Raw genomic sequence first — 23,198 nt, 5'->3', positions numbered from 1 at the left:
GCTAATTGAAAATTTGTTAACTATATGCTTAGTGTTATATGAAAAAAAATTTCTAGCTCTGCCTAGTCTGCAACAAAATAAGAACTAAGTACTTTGCATGGTCGGTCCTTCATGAGGCTAAAACCATGTTAGACACTTATCTTAAGATCATAAGAAGTTCAGAAAACACTTGCTTTGATGCTAAGATTGGATTTCTAACATAATTTTAGCATCACCAATACATATTACAAGAAAGAGAGCCATGTTAAATTTGAAGTATTATTTTTTATTGCCTAGTGCCCCTTGGTTACTTGGGTAAACTTGAAAACAGATGAACTCTGCCATCAAATTGTAACTAAATTAAACTAAGATTAGCATTTGTAATTTCACATGTTTTGGGTATATGTTTGTGAACAAGCCAGAGCCTTTGTCGCATGCCCAATAACGTAAAACTCCAAGGGCTAAGGCTGGGATTCCTTGCTCTCAAGGTCAATGTCTGCTTCATCTTGCACAAGAGGTTGACGGCCATGGGAACCAAACAGAAACTGGTTTTGTTCCAACTGCTGTCGGGGCTAAGCAGCCATAGCACCAAACCCTTCAGAGCTACCCTTTCATGGTTTTTTCCTCTGAAATTGACGTTGACAAGGAACACCAAGAACATGTGTGCCACAATGCAAAATACGTCAATTTCACATGAAAACCAAGTGACGCCTCCTCTCCCGTAAATTTGGTCTGAGGCTTGGGTTTCAACCAATCTTCTGTTTGAAAGGAGGATTAGATGAACTGTACATGAAAAATGTCCTCGGGAGCAAACACTCTAACAGACGAAGATGGTAGGGCAATTTAATCCTTAAAACTAGATTTCAATACTGTTATCAGCATGAACGAACAACAAGCTCCCTTTCTTTGCTAGCAAAAACTGCCAGAAAAACAAAATGAGCTCGGATGTTACCAAGAAATTTAGGGAGTTGGTAACTTCATCAAATTCAAACGTGTTGGTATTGTTACCGGTGAGAGAGGAGATTACGACCCATGATCCCGAAAAGGAGAGCCAAAGCCCCTCTGCCTCTAGAGTCCGAGGCTGCATTGGCATGTAGTAAAGAAACAAATGTATCAACTTTGTACCATTTTCCGCCCCATATGACAGAGGGATATCGCATCCACAATAATCTAACTGGTGATAGTTTCTTTCTGCCCACCAGCACAACCAGCTATGCGCTATGCTCTTTAAGGCCAAAGTCGTGTTGTTGCTAATACATGAAAATTCACATTTCCATCACGAGCTTCCAGAACAGAGCCTTGGCTGCTGTGGATGCGACCCATTGACATTCCTACCACATACTGTTAGGAGCTTCCGAAGAAGTGAAATCAGGTCATTCTTTGCATGAGTTGCCGAGCAATATGGGCAATGGATGTGGCCTCGCAATTGGTCTAGCCACTGATCACAACTGAATCAATGACTCTTATACTGTGCTACTTAGTAAAGTAAAATGGGTGGCGACCTGACCTTTCCTCGATCGACTTTCCAATTATTGGAAGTATAATCAGTAAACATTTTCATCTTTTATCTACTAACATACTCATCAAGCTCCATTGGGTGACCACATATGGCGATAATCCTCTCCTTTTATTGCCATGAATCTACTGATAAAATTCTTTAGGAGCGAGAATAATTGGCCTGCACGTGGATGTTGTACTGTATTTATCTATTCATTTGCAGATCCGACACTGCAGACAAGTTCGAAACTGGTTCGTTTGATCAGACCAGTTGCTAGGTCGTGTTTCGTCATGAAAATATCGATGTCCTTTTGGTGGCAAATGACACAAACCTGTGAAAATTAGATCAATTGGTGCAGGAAAGAAAAACTTTCCAACAGGAAAGTGAAGAAGGATTTTCGCTTTTATCAGTTCTATCAGGTTACCGTGACATGTCCACATTATGCTATAGGTGATCCTGATACCATTAGTAACAAATGATCTGCAAAGCTACAGAAAGAAGCCATTACGGATTGTTTTGCAGACACCCAGAAACTGGTTCGCAAAATGGCAGCTCTTGATGGTAGTAAAGCAAACCACAGCAACTGAAGTTTAACGTCTGGCTGTCAAGTTTCATTGTTATTGCTAAATTAAAAACAGTTTCTGCATATTAAAATTGAAAATATTCAGATGTGATAATAAACCACATGTCGAAGCTTTATTCAAATTTGTGAAAACTTTACAGTTGGAAGAAACAAAATATTGTACAATTTGGCCAAATAATGTTTCCAGGGAAGCAATGAGACAGAATGCCTCCAAGTGGAATGCAAGCACATTGATTGTACTCATTCAGTACAACATGGCAACACAAACTGCACAGGCAGAATGAGTGTGATTGCCAAGAAGATTCATCAAGATGCCTTGGAAAAGCACGGCTACTTGTCATCAGGGACATTGAAGATGAAGCCACACTGGACAGTTCTGCAGTAGTAGCAAAAATGGCTCCTGTTCAATGTTACTTCCACTGATGTATGTCCAGTCATCCACATTGTGCGATCTCAAACAGGCAGAGCATTCTGATCCACTGAGTCCAACGTTTTCAAACCCTCCAAAACACAATTAGAACTTCTAATCATCCACTTGAGAATGGAACACAAAACTTGGGAAAACGGTCGTGACGTCCCTACATGTTTGGAATAATTGGATACATTTGTAAGCAGTTTATATAAAATTTCCAATCAAATGGAACTGGCTATAATACTAAAGAAAGCCTGTCTGTCCTACAAAATAAGTGGCAGTCCGATAAACTACAATTACTAGTTATAAGAAGAAAAAATAATTAACAATTAGTTAAAGTTCACAGACACAGTTTCTGATGGAAAGGAACACCAGATAGATCTGTATCACAAGAACACAATTTATGTTAATGGGAACTATTGTGTTGTGTTGCCCTTCATTAGCAAGCAGAAAAATATATCAGTATCAAAGAGAAAAATATACTCCACCAAATCTGAGATTTTCTAGGATCATCACGGCACTAATATTGTTGATGGCATTTGCTTGTAAGAATCTTATCAGGATTTTTCTTGTTGAAAGTATGTTTTCTTGAGAATGATTTGAAGTTTGGAATATGAATCAAATAGAAAGAATAAAGAATAATGCAACATAAAACATTCCTTCGTACTTTACTTGAAATGCATAAAGAACCAATAAAGAAGAAGCCTCAAACACACAAGTAATGGAAAAGAGACTTTTCTTAATGGTCTGAGTGCCTCTGGAAGATGTATATTTCAAACATATAAAAATAAAATATTCTTTTAGAAAGTCTAGCAAAAATTCAAGCATGTTTTCCATCATGATATCTTCACATTTCTCACCTGTTGAAAAGAAGTAATATTTTTAGTGCTTCAGAGTATTGGGCAAGACTGTGAAATTGGCAATGACATCTCATACCTCATAACAGTTGGTCATCAGTTAAGACAGAAGGATGCTAATTTGTACAAGGAACAAGTTTTTTCACAACCAGATAACTACTCTGTAGAAGTTTCTAGTTTACATCGTTGAGTATGTGAACGATTCATATCAGGGAAAACCTAGTTAAAACCTGACAAATAAATTGATAATGGACTTGCTACATGAATTCAATAGGAAAAGATAAAGATCCATCTGCATGAGAAAATATCATCCTTGGGGAAAATTTTTAAGGAAAAAAGGTAAAAGTGACATACTTTAAGTAAGGGAGGGTCATGTTTTTCAACAAAGATGGGTGCCGTAAAACAAACAGCTTCCAGTCATCCTTGTTTATTTTCCCATCCATGTCAGCATCAGCCTCCAAAAATGTCTGAAAAGAAAAAAACCACGCTATATGCATCAAGTTCTTCATGCATGAAGGATAAGGACCACGGACCTATTACTAATATATCCTACCTTCTCAATAATGTCTTCAAGAAGTTCATCTGATAATGTCATATCCGATTCGCGAAGAATAGCAACTATCATTTGCTTAACCTGTTAAAAGAGTTCAATGACCATCAGTCACACAGTACCAGCCTACTAGGTACTAGGTTATAAAAGGTCAGTCACCATTCTAACATGATACATGACATCTGTCAGTCCCAAAGTTCTCGTTTTGTGACCATCAATATGACCAAAAATCAAACATACTGGAAAAGAAATAGAATTCTGTCATGGGTGCAGGTGCAGATTGATGCAGACATAGGTGTGAAGCAATTTCATAAAACTTGCGTGTGGGGACATGGCTACATATGTACAGATCATTTTCTAATATCAAAAGCAAGAAAAAGTTTTGAAGTTGTACATAGAAATAACCAACAAATGTTTATAAGATTAAACAAATGACTCTGTCAATTGATAACTCACTTAACGACATTAAACTCAAGTACAAGCCAAGTTTAATGTGCATATATTGAGTGGAAAGCACTTATCATTAGCTGACTGCTGAATATGGTGAGCTGAAGCAGCACCAGCAGGTACAAAACAAGATAACTTTCTCAAAGAGTCCATATTCATTAATACATTTCAGAAAAACTTGAAATCAAGTGCAATAATATTGAAGTCCATCAAATCAAATGATGCAGCTATTACCATTACCTTTTACATTCAAACTGAAGGATCGACTAAGGAATTTGAGCAATTATTTATGCTTAGTTGATTGTAAGGACCATGTATTCCAACCCCCATCACTGGTTATGGCGACAGTTGACCTTAGTCATTTGGCATTGTAGACATTAGATGTTCAAAGGTTTTCACTCATTCTCCCTTTATTTCTTTAACATGACATAAAGTCCTCTGATTGCTTGGAAGTAGGGAGACTACAGGAATGCCTTTATTTCTTCCACATTCTCCCTTTATTTCTTTAACATGACATAAAGTCCTCTGATGACTCGGTTTTACATGGTCAAACTCAATGCCACTAATTATAGTGTTGTATCTTGATCAAAATGTGGAACCCCAGTTTTCAACATCACGTGCATTCTTTTCCTTCCCAAACTCTTTTAGCCGTAAACTTTAGTCAAACAACCAAGTTACAAGACCTATCTCTCACCCTGCATCTACACTCATGGAAGATTATCATTTCAAGACAGAAGATGCTTGAAGGATTAAGTAACTTTCTATATATTGGATACTTGTTTTGCATGAATCACAGCCCTTTGCTAATATCTAACAACTGCCTTGCTTTCTGATGTTTCTTGCATGACTTATCATGGTTCCTGAGTAGTTCAATTATCATCTCATGAATTAAGTTGCTGTTTCACAGAATCACCATTGTGAAGTGAGAAATAAAAATTTTCAATTGTCACATGTATTTCAACATAAGGTCAATGTAAACCATATTCTAATTCAAAGAGACAAATATGCATATGGCTTCTCTAAGCTGAAGAGTGAAGATAGAAATACAATGTATTTGATGACAAATCTTAAGAGAAAAAATATCAAGAATCAAGGACAGTTAATACCACCAAAAAATAAATGCAACAACAGCACAGCATTTATGGTGAACACTGAATAAATATAAATGCTAAGGAACGTGTTTTTGTGATATAGATCGACTGTAAGGTATGCATACTAGTGAATCTTGTGTGTGACAGGTGAAAATGCATCCCAACAATTTTCTTCATACGGCATATCCTTCTGTGGATGTTGTATGAGTGCAATGATGATGAACAAAAAGAAAAGACTCAGAAAAGAGATAGTTTGAGCACAAGAAATCTTACTTCTTCACGCTCTATGAAACCAGTTTGTCTCAGATCATAAAGCCTAAATGCAACTGCAAATCATCTCAAATATGCAAAGGATGTACTGTTAGATTCATACTCGATCTGAATTTGAACACATGGATAAACAGAAAGTCCCATAATATCTGCAGTTTCTTACAATCAATTTTTTCTTGAAGAGGTGTATTTGGATGGAATACACTGAGTGAGCGAACAAACTCCTCGAATTCAATTACACCATTTCTCTTTTCGTCAAATAGATCAAAGACCTAAGAAAGAGAGGAAGCAAGAAATGAACTAAATTTCTTTGGATTAAAAATTACTTTCAGAATTAAACCAAGAAGACATTGCCCCCTATTTATTAATGCTGAAAACAAAAACAAATCGTCAAAAGGCAGATGAGGTAGATACAAGAAATGAAAGCAATTTAACATACATTATGAAGGATGCTGTTCCATGGACAGCAAATTTGAGTTTGACAATTTTTCAGAGATAGTTCATTGTTCATTGCAAAGTGATGCTTGACTTTATCCTTTCCTTCCATAGAGGACTAAAAATACCATGATCACATTTTTAAGTTCTTTATCAAGCACCTACTTGTGTATGCATCAATTTATGTATATGGAACTATTGAGCAAGGGGGAGAGATAGAAAGAGAGAGATTTCAAGTTTTCAACAGTGTATTGTCATAAAGTGGAAAAAATGCATACACACACATATCTATAACAAAAATGAAAAGAATCTGAAAATGAAAAACCATCTAAATTAACAATTAATCTTGAGAGATCAGAAAATTAAGTAACTCTCCAAACAGATACAGTGGCCCAAGGTGGGGTTAGCATAGCTGGTTGGGGCATGTCATCAACTCAAATCCCATGGGCACTAGGTCTCTAGGGGCAAGTTGGCTTAATCTTCCCCCTCCCCAGACATATATAGTGCATTGACTAAATAAACATCAAGAACAGCAAAAGTTCCTTCCCATGTTTTTGCAGAATATTTCTACAAGTTAGAATCTAGTTAGGGTGCATTTGAATATCTCAATAAGATTTCTCCTTTATTTATAGTTGAGAACCCACATTTGAAGGGCGTGGACTGTGGATTAAAGGAAGAAAAGAGGAAGGTGGTACAGCAGCCTTATTCTCTAAAAATGTCCACAAAAGTAGACTTCAAACACGCTGTCATAGAGGTGCTAAACTAAGTTTCTAGATATCATAGAACCAATAGTAATCCATGATTCTTATTCGCAGATTTACCATCTCTCATCAACACACATTTTAATTTTACTGCAGTATCACCTTCTATCGGAAAAAAAAAAGATATTGATAACACCATGTGCTGCCTTTTAATAACTTGAGTATCTCAATATCTACAACATTTTCCACTTTATAATTCCATACCATGAATTAACTTATGGAAAATAGACCACCATATGTGGTAACGAGGGATGATGTGAGAGCGTTATCAATGAGAAAAGGACTATAGTGTTTCTCTTACCCTGTCAATGAAAAGGTTCTCACCGAATGAAGTATTGAACAAGGCAAGTTGAAGTTCTTCCTGGAAAAAAGAAGATGAAAAAAAATTCAAAGGACTAACCATATTGCTTCACATCAACCAAATAAAATTTGTAGCACTCGATGTGGTTTAACAAAGTCCAAATGCAAGTATATAACATACTTGTACAAGTATCTAGCGTTTAACACAAAACCATTTCATAACCATCATGATACATTGCATAATACACGAAGCCACTTCAGAGACCGTACTATACCCAATGTGTACTTTGACAAATATCGCCTTCTGCACTCGCCAATGGGCAAGAAGGCAATCAGACTTCCTCAATCAACGGTAACTGTAAGTGCTTTGGGCTCAAGACAAAATCTCAGAACTCCAGCAAGGAGAGCTTGCACCAGTATCTTTGGCATAAAAGTATGCACATCAAGCGCATCATCAGCAAAGGGGTGAGACTTATGTTATTTACTTGCACACATTCACTAGCACGCACGAGTTTGGCAATGTGAGGCATGGCCCAAGGCAGAACCACAAGAACGATTACGACCTAGAATCTATTTTACGTCAATCAATCAAAGCAAGCTGAGAACTAAAGCAGTAAATAATTGATCATATATCTACTGGTCTAAAAGATCTATGTCACTGCACTGAGAGAAACATAAAAAATTCCTTATTCCAAACGTGATATAACATTCATCTACTACCAACTAGCTGCAAAATCCAAATAAAAGTTCCAAATGCAGACAGATAGCACAGTCATTGCACCTGTCAAAAATAAATACCCAACCACCTTTCAAGAAACTCTCCATCTTACTAAAGAATCATCCCGTCCATCTCCAGATCATCCAATGAACGAAAGAAAAGAACCAATTGGACTGAAGTAAACGAGCAACGCTCAGAGAGAAGAAGAAGATCTAGCACCTTATGTATCAGCCCGTCCTCGATCAACGAATTGCTCACCTTCTTAAATAGTTCATACAATGCTTCGACCTCATTCACATTAACTGCAAAAGTTCACCATTACAGAAAGAAGAGCAGAAAAAAGGTAAACGGACAAAAGAGAACAGCAAAAGGACACGTCATAAACCGTCAATGTGACACAGCTTAAAGTAGACGGCGAACCAAACATGGACCAAGAAGCAAAAGGGCAGTTTAGCGGCAAGGAGGAGGGTCGAGAAGGACAGTTTACAAACTTACAGGGCGTGTTCATCGCAAGGCGCTCGGCATCGGCCAGTTGGCGGGCAGGCTTCCTCCTGATTTGATGATCGAAGCACCCGACGCAGGCGCTCACAATCACGTCAAGGATCGCCACCACCGGAATCAACGCACAGCATAACTTCTCGCTCATTGTCAGCGAGCTCCATCCCTGGATCATCCACCACCGCCACCACCACCAAGAACAACAACAAAAATAAGCCGGGAAATCCGATCAAAAGTCCCATTCTGCCACCAAATGGCACCAAAGAAAAAAAAGAAGCGAACTAAGTAAAACAAACGGAAGCAAAAAGGAACCAAGTCCTCCGTACAGAGTAGTTAGAAGGAGGAGCCATTAACAGGAGAGAAGCACAGTCACGAAACCGTCTGTTCTCTTCTACAGCTAAGAGAGAGAGAGAGACAGACGATGGTTTGAATGAGAGAGTCATAATTTAAATTGAACGCGAACTCATAATTGGATTTTGTTTGAACGCTCGTTATTAACGTTGCGTGTCTGGAACAGCGACGGCAGGCTGCCCAGCATCCGCATCCGACGGCCACGAGAGCGTCTCCTCGAACAATCCGACGATGTTCAGGAAATGGAAAGCCTGCGTTCTTGGGTCCCCCCTTGCCCAGGCGGCAAGGAACACGAGTCGTCGGGTGGCCACATCGTTTTCCGCCACCGCCATTGCTAGCTCTTCTCTGCCACGTTCTCGTTTGGCTGATCGCGTTTGGGGAGTCACGATCTCGAAGGAAAACGTGCGATTTGCTGGAGATTCAGACCCACTTCACGAAAGCCAAACTCACCTTTCCTTCTTCCAAAAACTTGATCTAAAGCTTGTCCTTCCACCTTATCCATTCACGTGAAAAATAAAAGGAAAAGTGAAAAGAGGGAGTTAGAAAGTGAACAGGAAATTACTCACCAAAGAGTATAACAAATCACACAAGACAAAAACAAGGCATGCAGGAAGAGATTGCAGAACTTACCAGTAAAAGCTAAAGTGTTTGGTAAGAAGAAAGAGATTGCAGAACTTACCAGTAAAAGCTAAAGTGTTTGGTAAGAAGAAGATTATGTTCTTAGATTACATAATTTTTGTCGTGGTTGAATAAAAAGTAATACTCATATTATATCATGTTGTTCATGAAGATAAAGAAAAAGGTCAAGCGAGATAGATAGGCCAACTCTGGCAAACGAGGGTCCACATAATATGATGCAGAAAAAGTCGTGGAACTGTGGCTCTCAAGAAAGTTCCATTAAAGCAAGCTTTCAGTGTGCACTGCTGCTATCACTAATACATACAGATGTATCCCATGATCGTGGAGGCAAGAAAAATGGAATAACTTTTAACATATCAATAACATGATTTATTATGAAACAAGGCACTTGGTTTTATCTTCACAAGAGAAAACGAGGGTCGAATGTTTGCTGCAAAATCAAATCTTCCAAAATGTTTTTGTTATTTAGTAAAGACATTGGTGGTGCATGATGAATTTATAGGTCCATGTTGTACATCCACTTATAAGTAAGAGTAATCTAAAAATAATGAATTTATAACTAAAAATTTGAAAATAAAGATGATTACTCGAATTGATGGGGCTGGATTAAGAACTTGAGCCATGGTTTGGACCTCATATTTGCATGGAGGTGTCAAAGGAGCAGACCCCACATAGAAAAATGACGGGGAAGGTGATTCAGGTGGAATTGTAAGATCGGTGGAATATTATTCTATGAGGATTCATGTCCTTGGCAGTATCATTATTAATATATATATATATTAGTACAATGTAATTAGATAAGTGTGACACCTTTCCAAACCAAGTATGTGGACCAAATCAAATATATTTAATATGGTTCACTTGGTAAGAAAGGGACTGTTGAACCATCTTCTTATTAACTTGAATTTTCAGGTTGAAAATGTAGATAGATTATTGTGAAGTTTTTTAAAGTACCGCTTACATTAAGAACATATCTGTTCATCTGCTGAATCACTTGTGATGAAATGATCCAACATCCCCACTGTTTACTACCAATTTGATGATCAAAGTGGGAGTCTGTCAAACAGGAGATCGACTTGAGTATCTCTCCTTTAGGTCCAAGCGACCCTCTTTCTCTCTCCATGACCAATTTGGGTTTCAATTATATGAGAAAGAAAATGACCCTTTTACCCTTTCTTACTGAGATTTCTAGCTCTACCACCGACATGAGCAGTTGTACATTAGCTGGCTAAATTATTGATGTCTTTGTCTAAGTAGGGATGTCAACGGATCAGACTTGAGTCGTATATACTCTTAACTATATCTGTTTTTTCATATATTCACATATTCAGATTCAAATTCAAATTAGAATATGAATTAAAAAGTCATATCCAAATTTGAAATCTGAATTTACAATTTGGATTCCATCAGATAGCATTTTAAAAAAATTGTTTCTTATTAAAAATATATTTTATATTTACAAAATATTTATTTATTATAACCGGATCTTCAAACATCGGCGGGCCCTACCCTAGAATTTTTCAGCCTCAATCCTCGGTTCCAACCCATTCGGGCCATATTCGATTTAAGGGCGTCATGTTGTCTTTTAACTATTTTTAAATGTTATAAGATTGCTTTCAGTTTAATTAAAGCTTATAATTTTTTCTATTTTCTCAACATTTTTTTTTAATTTTCGGTCGACTGACGATCGATTCAACAAATTTATATTTGTTTAAAACATAAGATCATCTCGATTCTCTTTTCTTTTCACATATTTGTGACACGGATTCCAATTTTGTGACAGCTTCCCAAGTGCTCATGTGCTTTTCTTTTTCCTTCTTCCCTTTTGTTCTTCACATGTTTGCATGACTTGCCTCCTTCAAATGGGGGATCATTTCTTGTGTGGCACGACATTATTTAGCATCATTTGGCGTCACATGCATAACTGACATGTATTCGGATGCTCCCAATTATTAATACTTCTTCTCATTGGCTTTTTTTTTTAAATATATCTTGCTAAGGTGAAAAATTATAAAAATTTACTAATGGTAAGAAACATATATATTTTTGTAACGTTATAAACTTCTAGAGTTGTTTTGAATTTTTTAATCAGCATTGACCAAATAATTAGAATCTAATCCCTTGATTTGATAAGGATAAGCCTTTGAATCTCTCTTTCTCATTATTTATCTCTGTGTATGTGCACATGCACTGAATTTATATATTTAAAAAAAATCGTAAAATTCTAATGTATAAATCAGATTTTACAACAATGACTCAAGTTCGTTATGTCACCAAACCAATATATATATATATATATATATATATATATATATATATATATATATATATATATATATAGAGAGAGAGAGAGAGAGAGAGAGAGAGAGAGAGAAAGAGAGAGTGAAAAAAAAAGTTGATTAAAACCAGACCCTTTTTGTTCAAAAACTATTTTAAATACAATATAATTATATAAACATTTTAATATATTTTAAAGACTTTTTTATATAAAACATGTTTTGATTCAAGTTGTTTTAATGGAAAATATTGTTTTTTTATTACCATGACATAGAGGCCATTCATTTTTTAAAAATATAAAAACACCTATAAGATCTAACAACAAATGACCAACTTAGTATATGTGTAGCATCAATCCATTCTTAAGATCATAACTATAAGACTAGATTGTGCTGCCAAATTTAAAAATATGTTAGTATACATTTATTTGAAACAAAAATTAAAAAAAAAAGGATCACTCTGCCAAATTTTGTCAGATAAAGTCAGTAAATTAATCATCCGATATAAATTTGACGAGAACAATATCAGCCATCGATGAGTTCAACATCAAACACGAAGATTTAAAGGGTGAACTTAGGTCGTTCGGTATTAATTTAAGAACACCTTCTTCTTCTATAGGTACGTTCTGGATATTTTTGGTGAAAAGAAAGGCGACTGACTGTCCTTTTGAGCTCGAAAGGTTCAAGCATGGAGCTCATTACACTTGCCTCGGTCTCTCTTCTCTGCCGATCACGTGCCATCATTTATTTTTTTCCTACGCTGCCAAGCACGGTACTACAGTAACTATGACGCAGACTTCATTGTTTGATCATATTCAGTAAACTCCCTTCTGTGGTGGTAATGTTTATATATATAGATGTCAATATATTCGAATTCGAATTCAGATCGGATTCAGATTGTAAAATCAGATTTCGGATTCAGATATGACTTTGCTTTATTCGAATTCGAATCTGAATCCGAATCTGAATATATGAATATCCAAAAAAGCGGATATGATTAAAGATGTATCCAATCCGTTGACATCCCTATATATATATATATATATATATATATATATATATATAAACAGTTGAAATCTTCCAACCATCTTGAACATCTTAAGCTCTGAGCTCTGTCCATTCACGACTGTTCAATGCAATGCATAAGGGGATGTAATTCAACACCAATGCAATGTATTAATCGGTATGTTTAGAAATGAATCGTGGAGCGGACTTGACTCTAACTCGCTCGTATATGCTCGGCTCGAGCTCGACTCGTTTATTAAATGAGCGAGTTGAAGCTCGAGTTAAAACTCCGTAGTAAATAAGTTGAGTTCGAGTTACACGAGCTCAACTCGCTTATCGGCTTGTTTGTTTTTCGTTTCTCCATCCCTTCCTCCCTCCTTCTCTCTCTCTCTTCTACTTCTTTTTCTGATTCTTGTTTCTCCCATCTCTTTTTATCGGGTTGCAATCGCAAGTCACAAAATAGGTAATAGTCTTTTTTTTTTTTAAACTCTAGGTTGTATGAATGGGCGTATAATTGATTTTTGATGTAAGCAATGAAATTTAGGTTGATACTCTTCCCACACTGTTTTCTAGTGAATAATTTATGTTTTAGAGAAGAACAGTGGAATAATGTTGCAGTTGTTTTTTTTTTCCTCCATAACTAGAGTCAATTTTATGGCTTTTTTAGCTACATATATTTAAATTTTACTACAGCTGCTTGATGCAATGAGCTGATATGTTGTGAGAGAACAAAAGATTTCTCCATCCAAACCGAGATAGAGAAATCCACAATGTTTTGTATATTTATTCAACTAACCTTATACACAATTTACGGGTGTGTGTATATATATATTGGGACTTAAAAATTGTTTTTTTTTTCTACAAATCTTTTATTCAACTAACCTTGTACATAACTTACGTATATGTTCCGGTAAAAGACAAGTTTTAGATTTTGTAATATTAACTCAAATATAGCACTTTGATATCTTCGAAAATGAATACTCCGTAGTGCACTAATTCTTATAAATACTAGAAAACTGAAGTTTGTTCGTTTACGAGAATGACATGCCATTTTTTAAAACTAAATCATGTTAACTACATACATAAGGGATACTAGGCGCTTACATACATACATATATATATATATATATATATATATATATATATATATATATATATATATATATATATATATATATATATATATATATAGAGAGAGAGAAAGAGAAAAAGCCAATAAAATGGGAATATATAACAAAATCTGGGGACAAGAGGTCCCCTAAGTACAAAAACAATCCGCAAAAAATAAACCGCAAAAACAGAAGCAGAAAGAAGAAATATACAATACAATGCACAGAAAAATAAGAGAAAGAGGAAAGATGGAGCGGCACAGTCACCCAGCCGCAGACGGACAGGAGGTTGAGAAGGAAAAAGAGAGAAGTAGTTGGTTGAGAGAAAAAGGGGGGAAATGCATAGTAATACTAGGGGAATCACTAAAATGCCTTTTTTTCCTTTTTTTTTTTTCTTTACCCACACACACAAACTTTACTTTCATTGCTTTCAAAGAGACAAACATAAAAAGGTTCCTGCAGATAGACTCAATAAAGGATTTAAAATTGATGGTTTTGGTTTTTGGGTCATAATCGGACATTTTGAGACCATCCCGTGTGTGGTCATCTTGTTGAGAACAAGCTTACATCTCAACGATATCACTCGACGCCCACAAATTGCTAGATACAAGACGACTTTTTAAAAGTAACTTGGTCCCAATGATATTCTTCTCTGATTGAATTGATACAAGTAAAAGGAAACAGGATTGCATCATTAGGAAAGGATACCAAAACCTGAAGTAGCAAATGCCTGGCTGCCATGATCAGATCTTGGTTTCAGATAATATTCGGAATAATATAGAAAGTTAAAGAATTGATAGAGACATAACTCTTACTTTATGAAAATAAATGTGGTTCAAAAATTGAACCATATGTGGTGTTTGTTTACCTCGGATCTCAGATAACCAAGGATCTTAGATCTAAGGATTTAAAGTCTGACATGCCCTCATCCAAACTCAAATCCGAGGGTTAAAGATCTCAAATCCTCATTTAACACAGAGCTGAAACTTGGTTTTTGTACAAAATGGATTTCAGATCAGTCTCAGATCTCATTTTCAAACACATCCTTAGTTCTCTTCCCATTTGAAGGTCTTTAACCAAAGCCTTAGAAAGATAAACAGTGCTCTTACTGTCTAGATGTTGCCTCCCTTAGATGGAGCCAAAGTCTTTACCTAGCAGAAGGATAGCCTTGAAAGTTATTGGCCCCAAGTTCCATATCATGGTGGTCCTGGTAAGACTTGGACTCTTATCAAAGGTCAGATTCTATGATTGAGCTAGCGAAGCTACATATTGGTTGGTGTGGGCAATTGCTCACACCTAGGGATAAACATGAGCCAAGTTGAGCCTAAGTTCAGTCAGCTTGAGCTTGCCTTGACTAATGAAACATCGAGCTCGAGAATAGCTCGACGAAAGCAGCTCAAGCTCGATTCGGCAGTTACGTGTTGAGCTCGAGATCAACTTGATTAGGGGTCGACAAAATCGTTTGAATAAAATTGATATTCATCGTTATGTGTTGAGCTCGAGCTAGACTCGATTAAGGTTCAACAATATTCATCGTTACGTGTTGAGCTTGAGCTCAATTCAAGTAAGGCACGACAAACTCGCAAACTCGTTTGAGAATATCGACTTGATTAAGGCTTGACAAACTCGATAAGGCTCGAGCTCGACTCGGTAGTTACGTGTTGAGCTCGAACTCAACTCGATTATTTGAACGAGTCGACTCATAAACTCGAGCGCGACTCGTTAAGCAAATGACTCGGCTTGAACTCCATCATGAGCTGAGCTTTAACGAGTCGATGTTCACCCCTACCCACACCAGCCTCGCAATTTTTCTTTATTTTTATACAGACGCCTTCAAATATTTATTTATTTATAAATACTGTTACCTCTTAAAGATTGAAATTTTTTCAAATGGTGCCCTTAGCCAAAAGTTTTTTACTCTGCCACTGGCCTTGTTTCTCAAGTCCAGGTTCATGTTAAAAGGCAAACTTAAAGTTTCAGTCAGTCAGGTATATACTATTGCATGAATTTGGACTCAATATTAAAGTCCAACCATATAGTTAATCTTTAAGATCGTACAGATAGGGAAAAAATATAGATTAAACATAGACACAAAGAAATCAGATCAAAATAATCTTAAAAACATTACCAGATCTCAGCATACACATACCAAGGGGAAGATAGAGATCGAGATGCAATGAAAAGGTAGTACAAAAAATTCAGGTAATGTATTAGACTTCTTATCACATTTGACTAAATAGATGTGATTTGGATGATTGATTTGATACGACGAACCATTAACCCTCAAGTGAGTAGCTTTTGAGTTATCAGATTTCGATCAAATCAATCATATAAATTGTGCCATAGTTCAGATCAGATTAAGATCTGTAACTGTGAGATTTTAGCCTTGTGTTCGTTTAGCCTACGCCTGAGTGGTGCCTAGTCACTGTGTTGGACGTAAGGTTTCGGACCTGATCCAATTTAGTACTGCCAAATCTCCCAAAGCATAAATATCAGTCCCTATGAAATGCTCGCCCTCGGACTCTAAAACGAAACTCACTTGTTATATTTATATCTCCCCTCGACCAAACTACATTGGATTCATTTATTGATCATACTGACGTTTCCTTTCAGCCATGGCCAAATAGATGTGAAAGTCCTGTTTGGATCTCTAGATCCATTTCCCTTCATGCATAAAAAAAAAAATTAGTTCTTCGAGTAGTAATTTAAGGATGGTCCAGCTCCAAGTATGAATTTGTGTACCTCTGGATTTGATCCTGAGCTCATTCATTAGGTCAATGGCACTAGTCCCTGTCCAACTCGGTACATGGTCACAAGCATCATCATCGTCTTGTTCATTGGTTACTATCAATTTACTATTCCCAAAGAGATTGGTGCAATGGACAAGAAGGAGGTTGGTATGTAGCTAAGTTCTGTTTCGAGTAACGGAAGTGTCAATTCTTTGTGCTACAAAAAGAAGACACTGATATATGTAAGTTAAAGCACAATGAATGTGTCACCTCGAGATACCGAAAACATACCTTGTACCCAAGGTGAATTGAAGGGGTGAAACACTCATTTTGCTCGCTCAACTACCGATTTATTCATGAGTGCTTGTTTGAAGACTAGCTTTGCATTAGACAGACCCTTCCCGGTTCAGTTCATGGCAAAAAGATATCGCAAGTCTCCTTTTTCATCTTGACGGCTCTACCTTTTATTTGCTCTGTAGCTTGTGCTTTTAGGGCGCCGTAATCCTTCGAGGGCAATGACTTACTGCATCATGGCTTCTAACCCTTTGACCAAGTGGGAAGGAAACTTCTTGTTTCTGCTTCAAAGAAAAATGATATAATAAAATAAACGACACCAATGTTGATATGCATCAACTGATAGCCTGATACGCATATATCACCATGTACTGGCCATTTTTTCCAGTTTTCCGCTCTAGAAAATAATTAGAAATATTTCAAAATCATCAAGAACATGAAAAGCTACACAATTTTACGCCTGCACCGTGCAGTATTTTATCCGCGATGGGCTAACAGGTCAATCTCAGAGTATTCTTGGAACTCGACCAGCTTCAGTTATTCCTTGATCAGTAGTCAGGTCTGAATGAAACTAGGCCAGCCTGAATCGGCATGACCGGATCAGGTCTAACAGCAGGGGCTTGTCGGTACTACCCAATCTCTCTCTCTCTCTTAATCGCCATTAGTATTTTGACTTGGTGGCCTTATGATCTTTTGCCGTTCACAAGCCTAAAACCATCATCACCACCACCAGCATCATCTACTCAGTCAATAATCAGATGCGAACAGAAAAAGATGCTGTAGTATGATATAGAAAACCAAATATTACAGCAACACATGCTAAAACACACACACGACGGAAACCAACTCTTGCCACATAATGTTTTCTGAACCAAGAACAAACCAAGCATGTATTTACATGCACCAAAATGAGAAAATTTTTCATGTTCAGCAGCATAAATGGATTCATAATCAACACACATAAATGGATTCATAATCAACACACATGTTTATGTGCACATGCTGACATGCAGACTCGAGAAAATCTAGAAACCAATGTCAGTCAAATGGTAGGGAGGGACTTAGCACGGATAAATTGCTTAAGGATGGCCTTCTCTTCGTCTATGCGCTTCTTCTCCTCTGGATTCTTCGTCTTCACCTTCCTCTTCTCTTCCAACATCCACTTCAACAGTTTGCGCTGTTCATCTTCTGGTATTGGCTCCCGTGGAATAATAGCTGGCACTATAGTAGGTTCTGGAGGTAATGTCTTCTCTGGAACTGCAACAGTTGCACTGGCACTTGAAGCCGGAGCCCCACCAACTACTTCAGCTTCCTCCTTTTCATCTTTCTTGTTTGCATTCAGGAACAGGTAAGCTGCCATTGAAGGACCCCAAATTGAAATAGTTGTAAACAATTATTAGCTGCAGTAACCGAAGCTTACACAACCCTACAATATATTGCACCAGGGAAAGTATAACAGTGGATATGCATGTGGTCTCATGCCTCAGCTCAACCTGCACTGTGCATATGCGGGCAAATGCCAACGCTTGGTCCTTGAAGATAAACTGTGGACAAATTTTATTAAGCATAAGCATATATGAACCAGGATTTTCAGCATGAGACCATTCAGATTTTACATCTTACAACCTGCTTGGCAGAAAAGCTTCTGCCGCACAAACACGCAAGAGAGTTGAGGTCCAGTTAGTTTTCCTCCTAGAAATAGTTTTCATGCGTCTGCAGTGACATACAGCAACCATGAGTGCCCTAAAGCAGAGGAATGCCAAATGGATCCAATCTCATTTAATTGAAAGAAGTATCAACTTATTGAGTTATGATATAGCACATTAGATCTGATCTTATCTACTGAAGGTTAGCAAAAATGCAGGCTGAAATGAAGGTGCTGGATGTTTAAGTCTGCTGATTGTGTGGAAATTCAGTATCCAGTTGTGTATGTCCTCCAGTACCAATTTTTAGAATTGGATTCAAGTCTGATGGAGTAAAAAATAAGACATTAGTCTGCAGATGGGGAAGACTTCCTGCAGATGAAAAGAGGATGGAGAAGAAGTTGTCTAGAAAAGGTAAGTCACATTTGTACTTCAATAAGGTCCATGTACCGTGTCGCCGTACCTGTACCCAAAATGGGTACTTGACACACTTGGGTACCTATAGGTCTAAACTGCTTAATTTTACTTTAATTTAATTTTTTTCTACCTTACTTTTTATTCTATTCTTTGGATGTGAAAATTCGATTGATGTTCATATTTGACTAGGAGCTGCTCGGTTGTCCATATGTTTAAAGTTTTTCATAAGTTTCTCAAACACACTGCTGCAAGAGCCGTTGATATATATTTTATATGTTCTTTATTTGTTTATGTTGATGTATATTCTTTATTTTGATACATATTTTCTAAGTATTTCTTATTGTTATATATATATATATACGGCCGTACTCCCGCACCCAAGTTTTTTGAAAATGGACAGTACCCGTACCCACACCGGCACCTGTATCCGTACCTATGTGACATAGATTGACACATCTCATTCAAGAGAGATTGTGTTTATAGAAGCTACTGACATCCATTCATTTTGTCCACTTCATCACAAAACCCTGTTAACTTCAACACATGAAGACATGGGTTGTGTTATAAACTCAAACTTCCATATCCTGTTCCCAAAGGTCTTCAAAGCTGTATCCCTGGAACAAGCTACAGACCAATTTAAGACCAACCAAATGCTAGGACTCAGGTCCAACACTTCCAAAATGTTGGTCTCAAGTAATATGATGAAAAGCTTTCCAAATTCAATGGTCTTTATGTTTTCACAAAGCATTATTGGGCCTTTCATGTAGTCATTGCACCAATATGCGAGTGATTAAATATTTTCTTTCATGGTATCCAACAGAAGATGCGCTAATTGCTCCAATTGCAGCCAAGGGTGGAAAAAAACTGATCAGGGAGATTCAGATTATATTGTGGAGTCCATAGCCTGAACCAGAATTTCAAGTTCCATTATGATTTGTTTTTATCTAACTTGCTTTTCTTTTGCCTGTATTTGTCTCTTACTTCTCCATTTATGGCAAAGCTCTCATAATTTTGTGGGTTTTATGTTTTATTACTACCTGTATTTTATCTCATATAATTTTTCCTTTTCACTACGTTGTGCAGTAAGTCACCACAAAACAATTTAAATCCTTCTTGAAGCTCCACTGGGCAGACGCATAAGCTAAGAGGCCAGACTTATAAACTTTTAAGCAGGTGCAGCAGGCCTTCTGCCTCAGGTATCCAAACCAGGATAGCATCTAGAGCCTAGAGGGTTAAGTAACAAATATTTGATGAAAATACTCCCTCTTCTCTCTCATATCTTTCAAGTTTATCGCATGGTTGCATAGATGACTCTACATTTTATCACCTTAAATGATTAACGCAACCTGCAGCATCCTTGCACCATCCAGCATTGATAAGGGGTATGGGCCAATCTTTGGGAGCTCCATCAAGTCTCCACATTAGTACTGATAAGGTTAAGTTCATCACTTTTCAGCACTACAAAAATGATATGAACAGGAATTTGGTTTAAATGTGATGGAACTTTTATTTGTGCATTAGGTTCACCACATGCTCCTTCCTAGGAAAGGATGAGCATTGTGCAGCTTTTTAGAAAGATCAACTTTCCAATGGATGAGTAGTATATGTCACATCTTCAACTAAGGTCCCTCTACCTGTGGCACCATACTGACACAGAAAAATGCGCACTTGGACACACCCGACTACTTTTTGGATTGAATTTATACAAACTACTTACTTTTACTTGATTTAGCTTGTTTCTAACTCAATTTTCGATCTTTTTTTTTATGAGTTATTGGTCATTAACATGTAATATTTTTATTTATACTAAACGTTCATTTAAATGTTGCTATCATTTTGAATTTTTTGTGGCATATCTATATATATACACACACACACACACACTACCATATCCACACTTACTAAAGTTGTTGTGCTTCTATCTGCATTTTCATACACATACCTTCACCCATGTGAGTATAATAATCATCTCAATTGTGGTACCTAAGTTAAATTGGTACTTTCATGGCATCAAATTTAGGAAGGGTTACCCCATTTAGGTTTGGTCATCAACAGCGATGATAAGACAAGCCTGAAAAGGTTAAATACTATGCAGAAGGTACAGGACAGCTATTAGCTTGGTTCTGGCTTCTTATTGTTGTTAAAGTGTTCTTACATAAAACTACCTTGCTGAACTTCTTTGAGGTTTCCTGCAGCCTTCCTAAAGAATGCACTTGGGATGATCATGCTGTCCTACACACCGAACATCCAACATCATAAAAGAACCCTGAAAACCAAGGACAAAGTCGCTTTGAAAGTAAGAGTAAGTGTGTCTTGGTTGCTAGGTTGGGTCTCTCCATCTTTCTTGAAAATGGAGTAAAAATCCTACTGAAGCAATGTACGTCAGGATCCAACTGCTAGACGAAAGGTTTGAATAGGTTTTCATATCTTAGAGCGTTGCCAATGAAGAAGCTTCAACAAAGTGGGTAGCACCTACCATGTAATTTCTTGTCTTCGAAATCTCTATAGACTATCATTTCTCATTTATATTTCTCCATTTCTTTGCTTGTTCAAAAACTAAAAGGATGACAACGCAGTTCCGTGCCTGATCCAGCAAATCTCCATAGAAAACCAAAATATGGACTCATCAAATATAAATGTGGGCTCATGAAAAGGAGAAAGAAAATGCGGAAAAGGAAACAGAAACAAATGCAATGCAATAGTCAGTATGTACACAAATGGTTAAACTCTTAAAAGTTCTAATTAACACCAGAAAGCTCAAAAAGAAGCACAGCACCTAAACAACAGAAAGCACTAAATAGACGTACAAAGGAAAGAGGTGAAAAAAACAGCTGAAGAGGTAATAGAGATGAGATGTCATCAATAAAGCAATTACTTATCAAACAAACCACCGCGTGAAACCAGTCGCTCGAAACCTTAAAATCAGAAAAGCAGAAAAGGAGATAAGGTAAAGATCAACCTCCAATTGCAACATTCACCGCCAATAGAACAGGCCAAACAAACTTGTAGCGACGAGCAGCTGTCTCCTTAGGAACCTGAGCGGACGATGGTGGTGGTGGTGGTGTTTCCGGTGGTCGTGGGGGATCCATGGAAGGCTGAGAAGGCGGACGACCCGCTTCAGTTTTGTGCTTCAGCTGTGCTGAAACACCAAAGAAACAAGCAACTCCGATCGAGATCAGAGATGATCAAGAACCACCACCCTTGTATTTCTTCCCCAAATCGGGCGAACCAAAGAGGGCACAAGCCAACGTGGGCAGCTTTTAAATTACCTTTTCTAGGCTTGTTGGTGAAGAGTTTGGGGCCATCGCTCATGCTTCCGATCACTTTCCGAGGTTTGGGAATCGGCGTGGAACTTTCTGTCCTACCGAGGACGCGACAAGGAGCCGAACGGGCGGCCCTTGCGGGGATGGATGAATCGGTGTAAGGAGCGGTCCGAAAAATGAATCTGACGAACCGGAACGGTTTTTTGTTGATTGAGATTTGGAGCTATTTTGGATTCCATGAGCTGAATAACAGGCCGAAGGAGCTGAGTAATGCAATTTTGAATTTAAATTGGTCGGGTATATTCAATTATTAATGCAATTTTGAATCCAGTAATTGAATTCGGTAATTAAATTTCCAAACTCCCAACAGATCTTTTGCTAGAATTTGGTAAATAAATTTAAGTTCAAATACCAATTGAATTTAGACTTTGTATGCAGTTTCATGATTAAAACTAAATTCATGTCTGAGATCTTACTGAGATCCAACATACAAATATTGGATCTTATGTTATTCAGATCCAAATTAGGTTTTATTTCTGAGTTCGAGTTAGAGTTTGAATATGAATCTAATTATACTGAATCTCATTAACTTAAAATTATTAAAAGGCTAAATCCAAACCAATTTCATCCAAGATAGTGTTTTGATTGCTGATTAACCCTTGCAATGGATAACACTCTTCATGAAAAATTATCTAAGATGGGTTTATCTAACATTGTTGCCGAATGCAGGATAGTTGCAAGATGACTAAAAACTCATTGTTGAAAAGGATTATAAATCATTGGTAAAGTTATCATAAACTCTTGTCACATCATAAACCATTGTTAATGTCGATGTAAAAAATTTTTTTAGCGAAAATTTTTTAATTTTAGCCATGCAGCATGATTCAGCATCTAGCAGGACTGAATTGTGCCCTCTTGTCTTTGAAAAATGTGAAAATAATATCTTGAATTTTGTGTTCTGTGTTTGAAGAAAATGAATATAGCATTTTTGCTTTTTAGTTTTTGGATGACTAAAAATTTTAAATGATCGTTGAAAGGATTATAAATTGTTATTAAAAACATCATTTCTGTAC

At 37.0% G+C, this 23,198-nt stretch overlaps 2 protein-coding genes across 2 annotated transcripts; both read right to left on the bottom strand.

The window, feature by feature from the left end:
* Positions 1-2,148: 2,148 nt before the first annotated feature.
* LOC116256158 (calcineurin B-like protein 10) lies at positions 2,149-9,189 on the bottom strand. The gene is made up of 9 exons (XM_031632400.2): positions 8,726-9,189; positions 8,397-8,565; positions 8,121-8,203; positions 7,185-7,244; positions 5,851-5,959; positions 5,691-5,743; positions 3,883-3,963; positions 3,684-3,796; positions 2,149-2,638 (listed from the first exon to the last, which is right to left on the bottom strand). The coding sequence occupies exons 1-9, from the start codon at positions 8,840-8,842 to the stop codon at positions 2,584-2,586; spliced, it is 840 nt and encodes a 279-aa protein (XP_031488260.1). The 5' UTR covers positions 8,843-9,189; the 3' UTR covers positions 2,149-2,583.
* Positions 9,190-17,640: 8,451 nt separating this feature from the next.
* On the bottom strand, positions 17,641-22,290 carry LOC116256379 (uncharacterized). Its single transcript, XM_031632734.2, has 3 exons — positions 22,132-22,290; positions 21,822-22,001; positions 17,641-18,155 (listed from the first exon to the last, which is right to left on the bottom strand). The coding sequence occupies exons 1-3, from the start codon at positions 22,172-22,174 to the stop codon at positions 17,845-17,847; spliced, it is 534 nt and encodes a 177-aa protein (XP_031488594.1). The 5' UTR covers positions 22,175-22,290; the 3' UTR covers positions 17,641-17,844.
* Between the last annotated feature and the right edge of the window lie 908 nt (positions 22,291-23,198).

This window comes from Nymphaea colorata, chromosome 6, assembly GCF_008831285.2.
Source record: "Nymphaea colorata isolate Beijing-Zhang1983 chromosome 6, ASM883128v2, whole genome shotgun sequence".
NCBI lineage: Eukaryota > Viridiplantae > Streptophyta > Magnoliopsida > Nymphaeales > Nymphaeaceae > Nymphaea > Nymphaea colorata.
The sequence above is the reverse complement of the archived record's forward strand: the minus strand, read 5'-3'. Positions and strand labels throughout refer to the sequence as shown.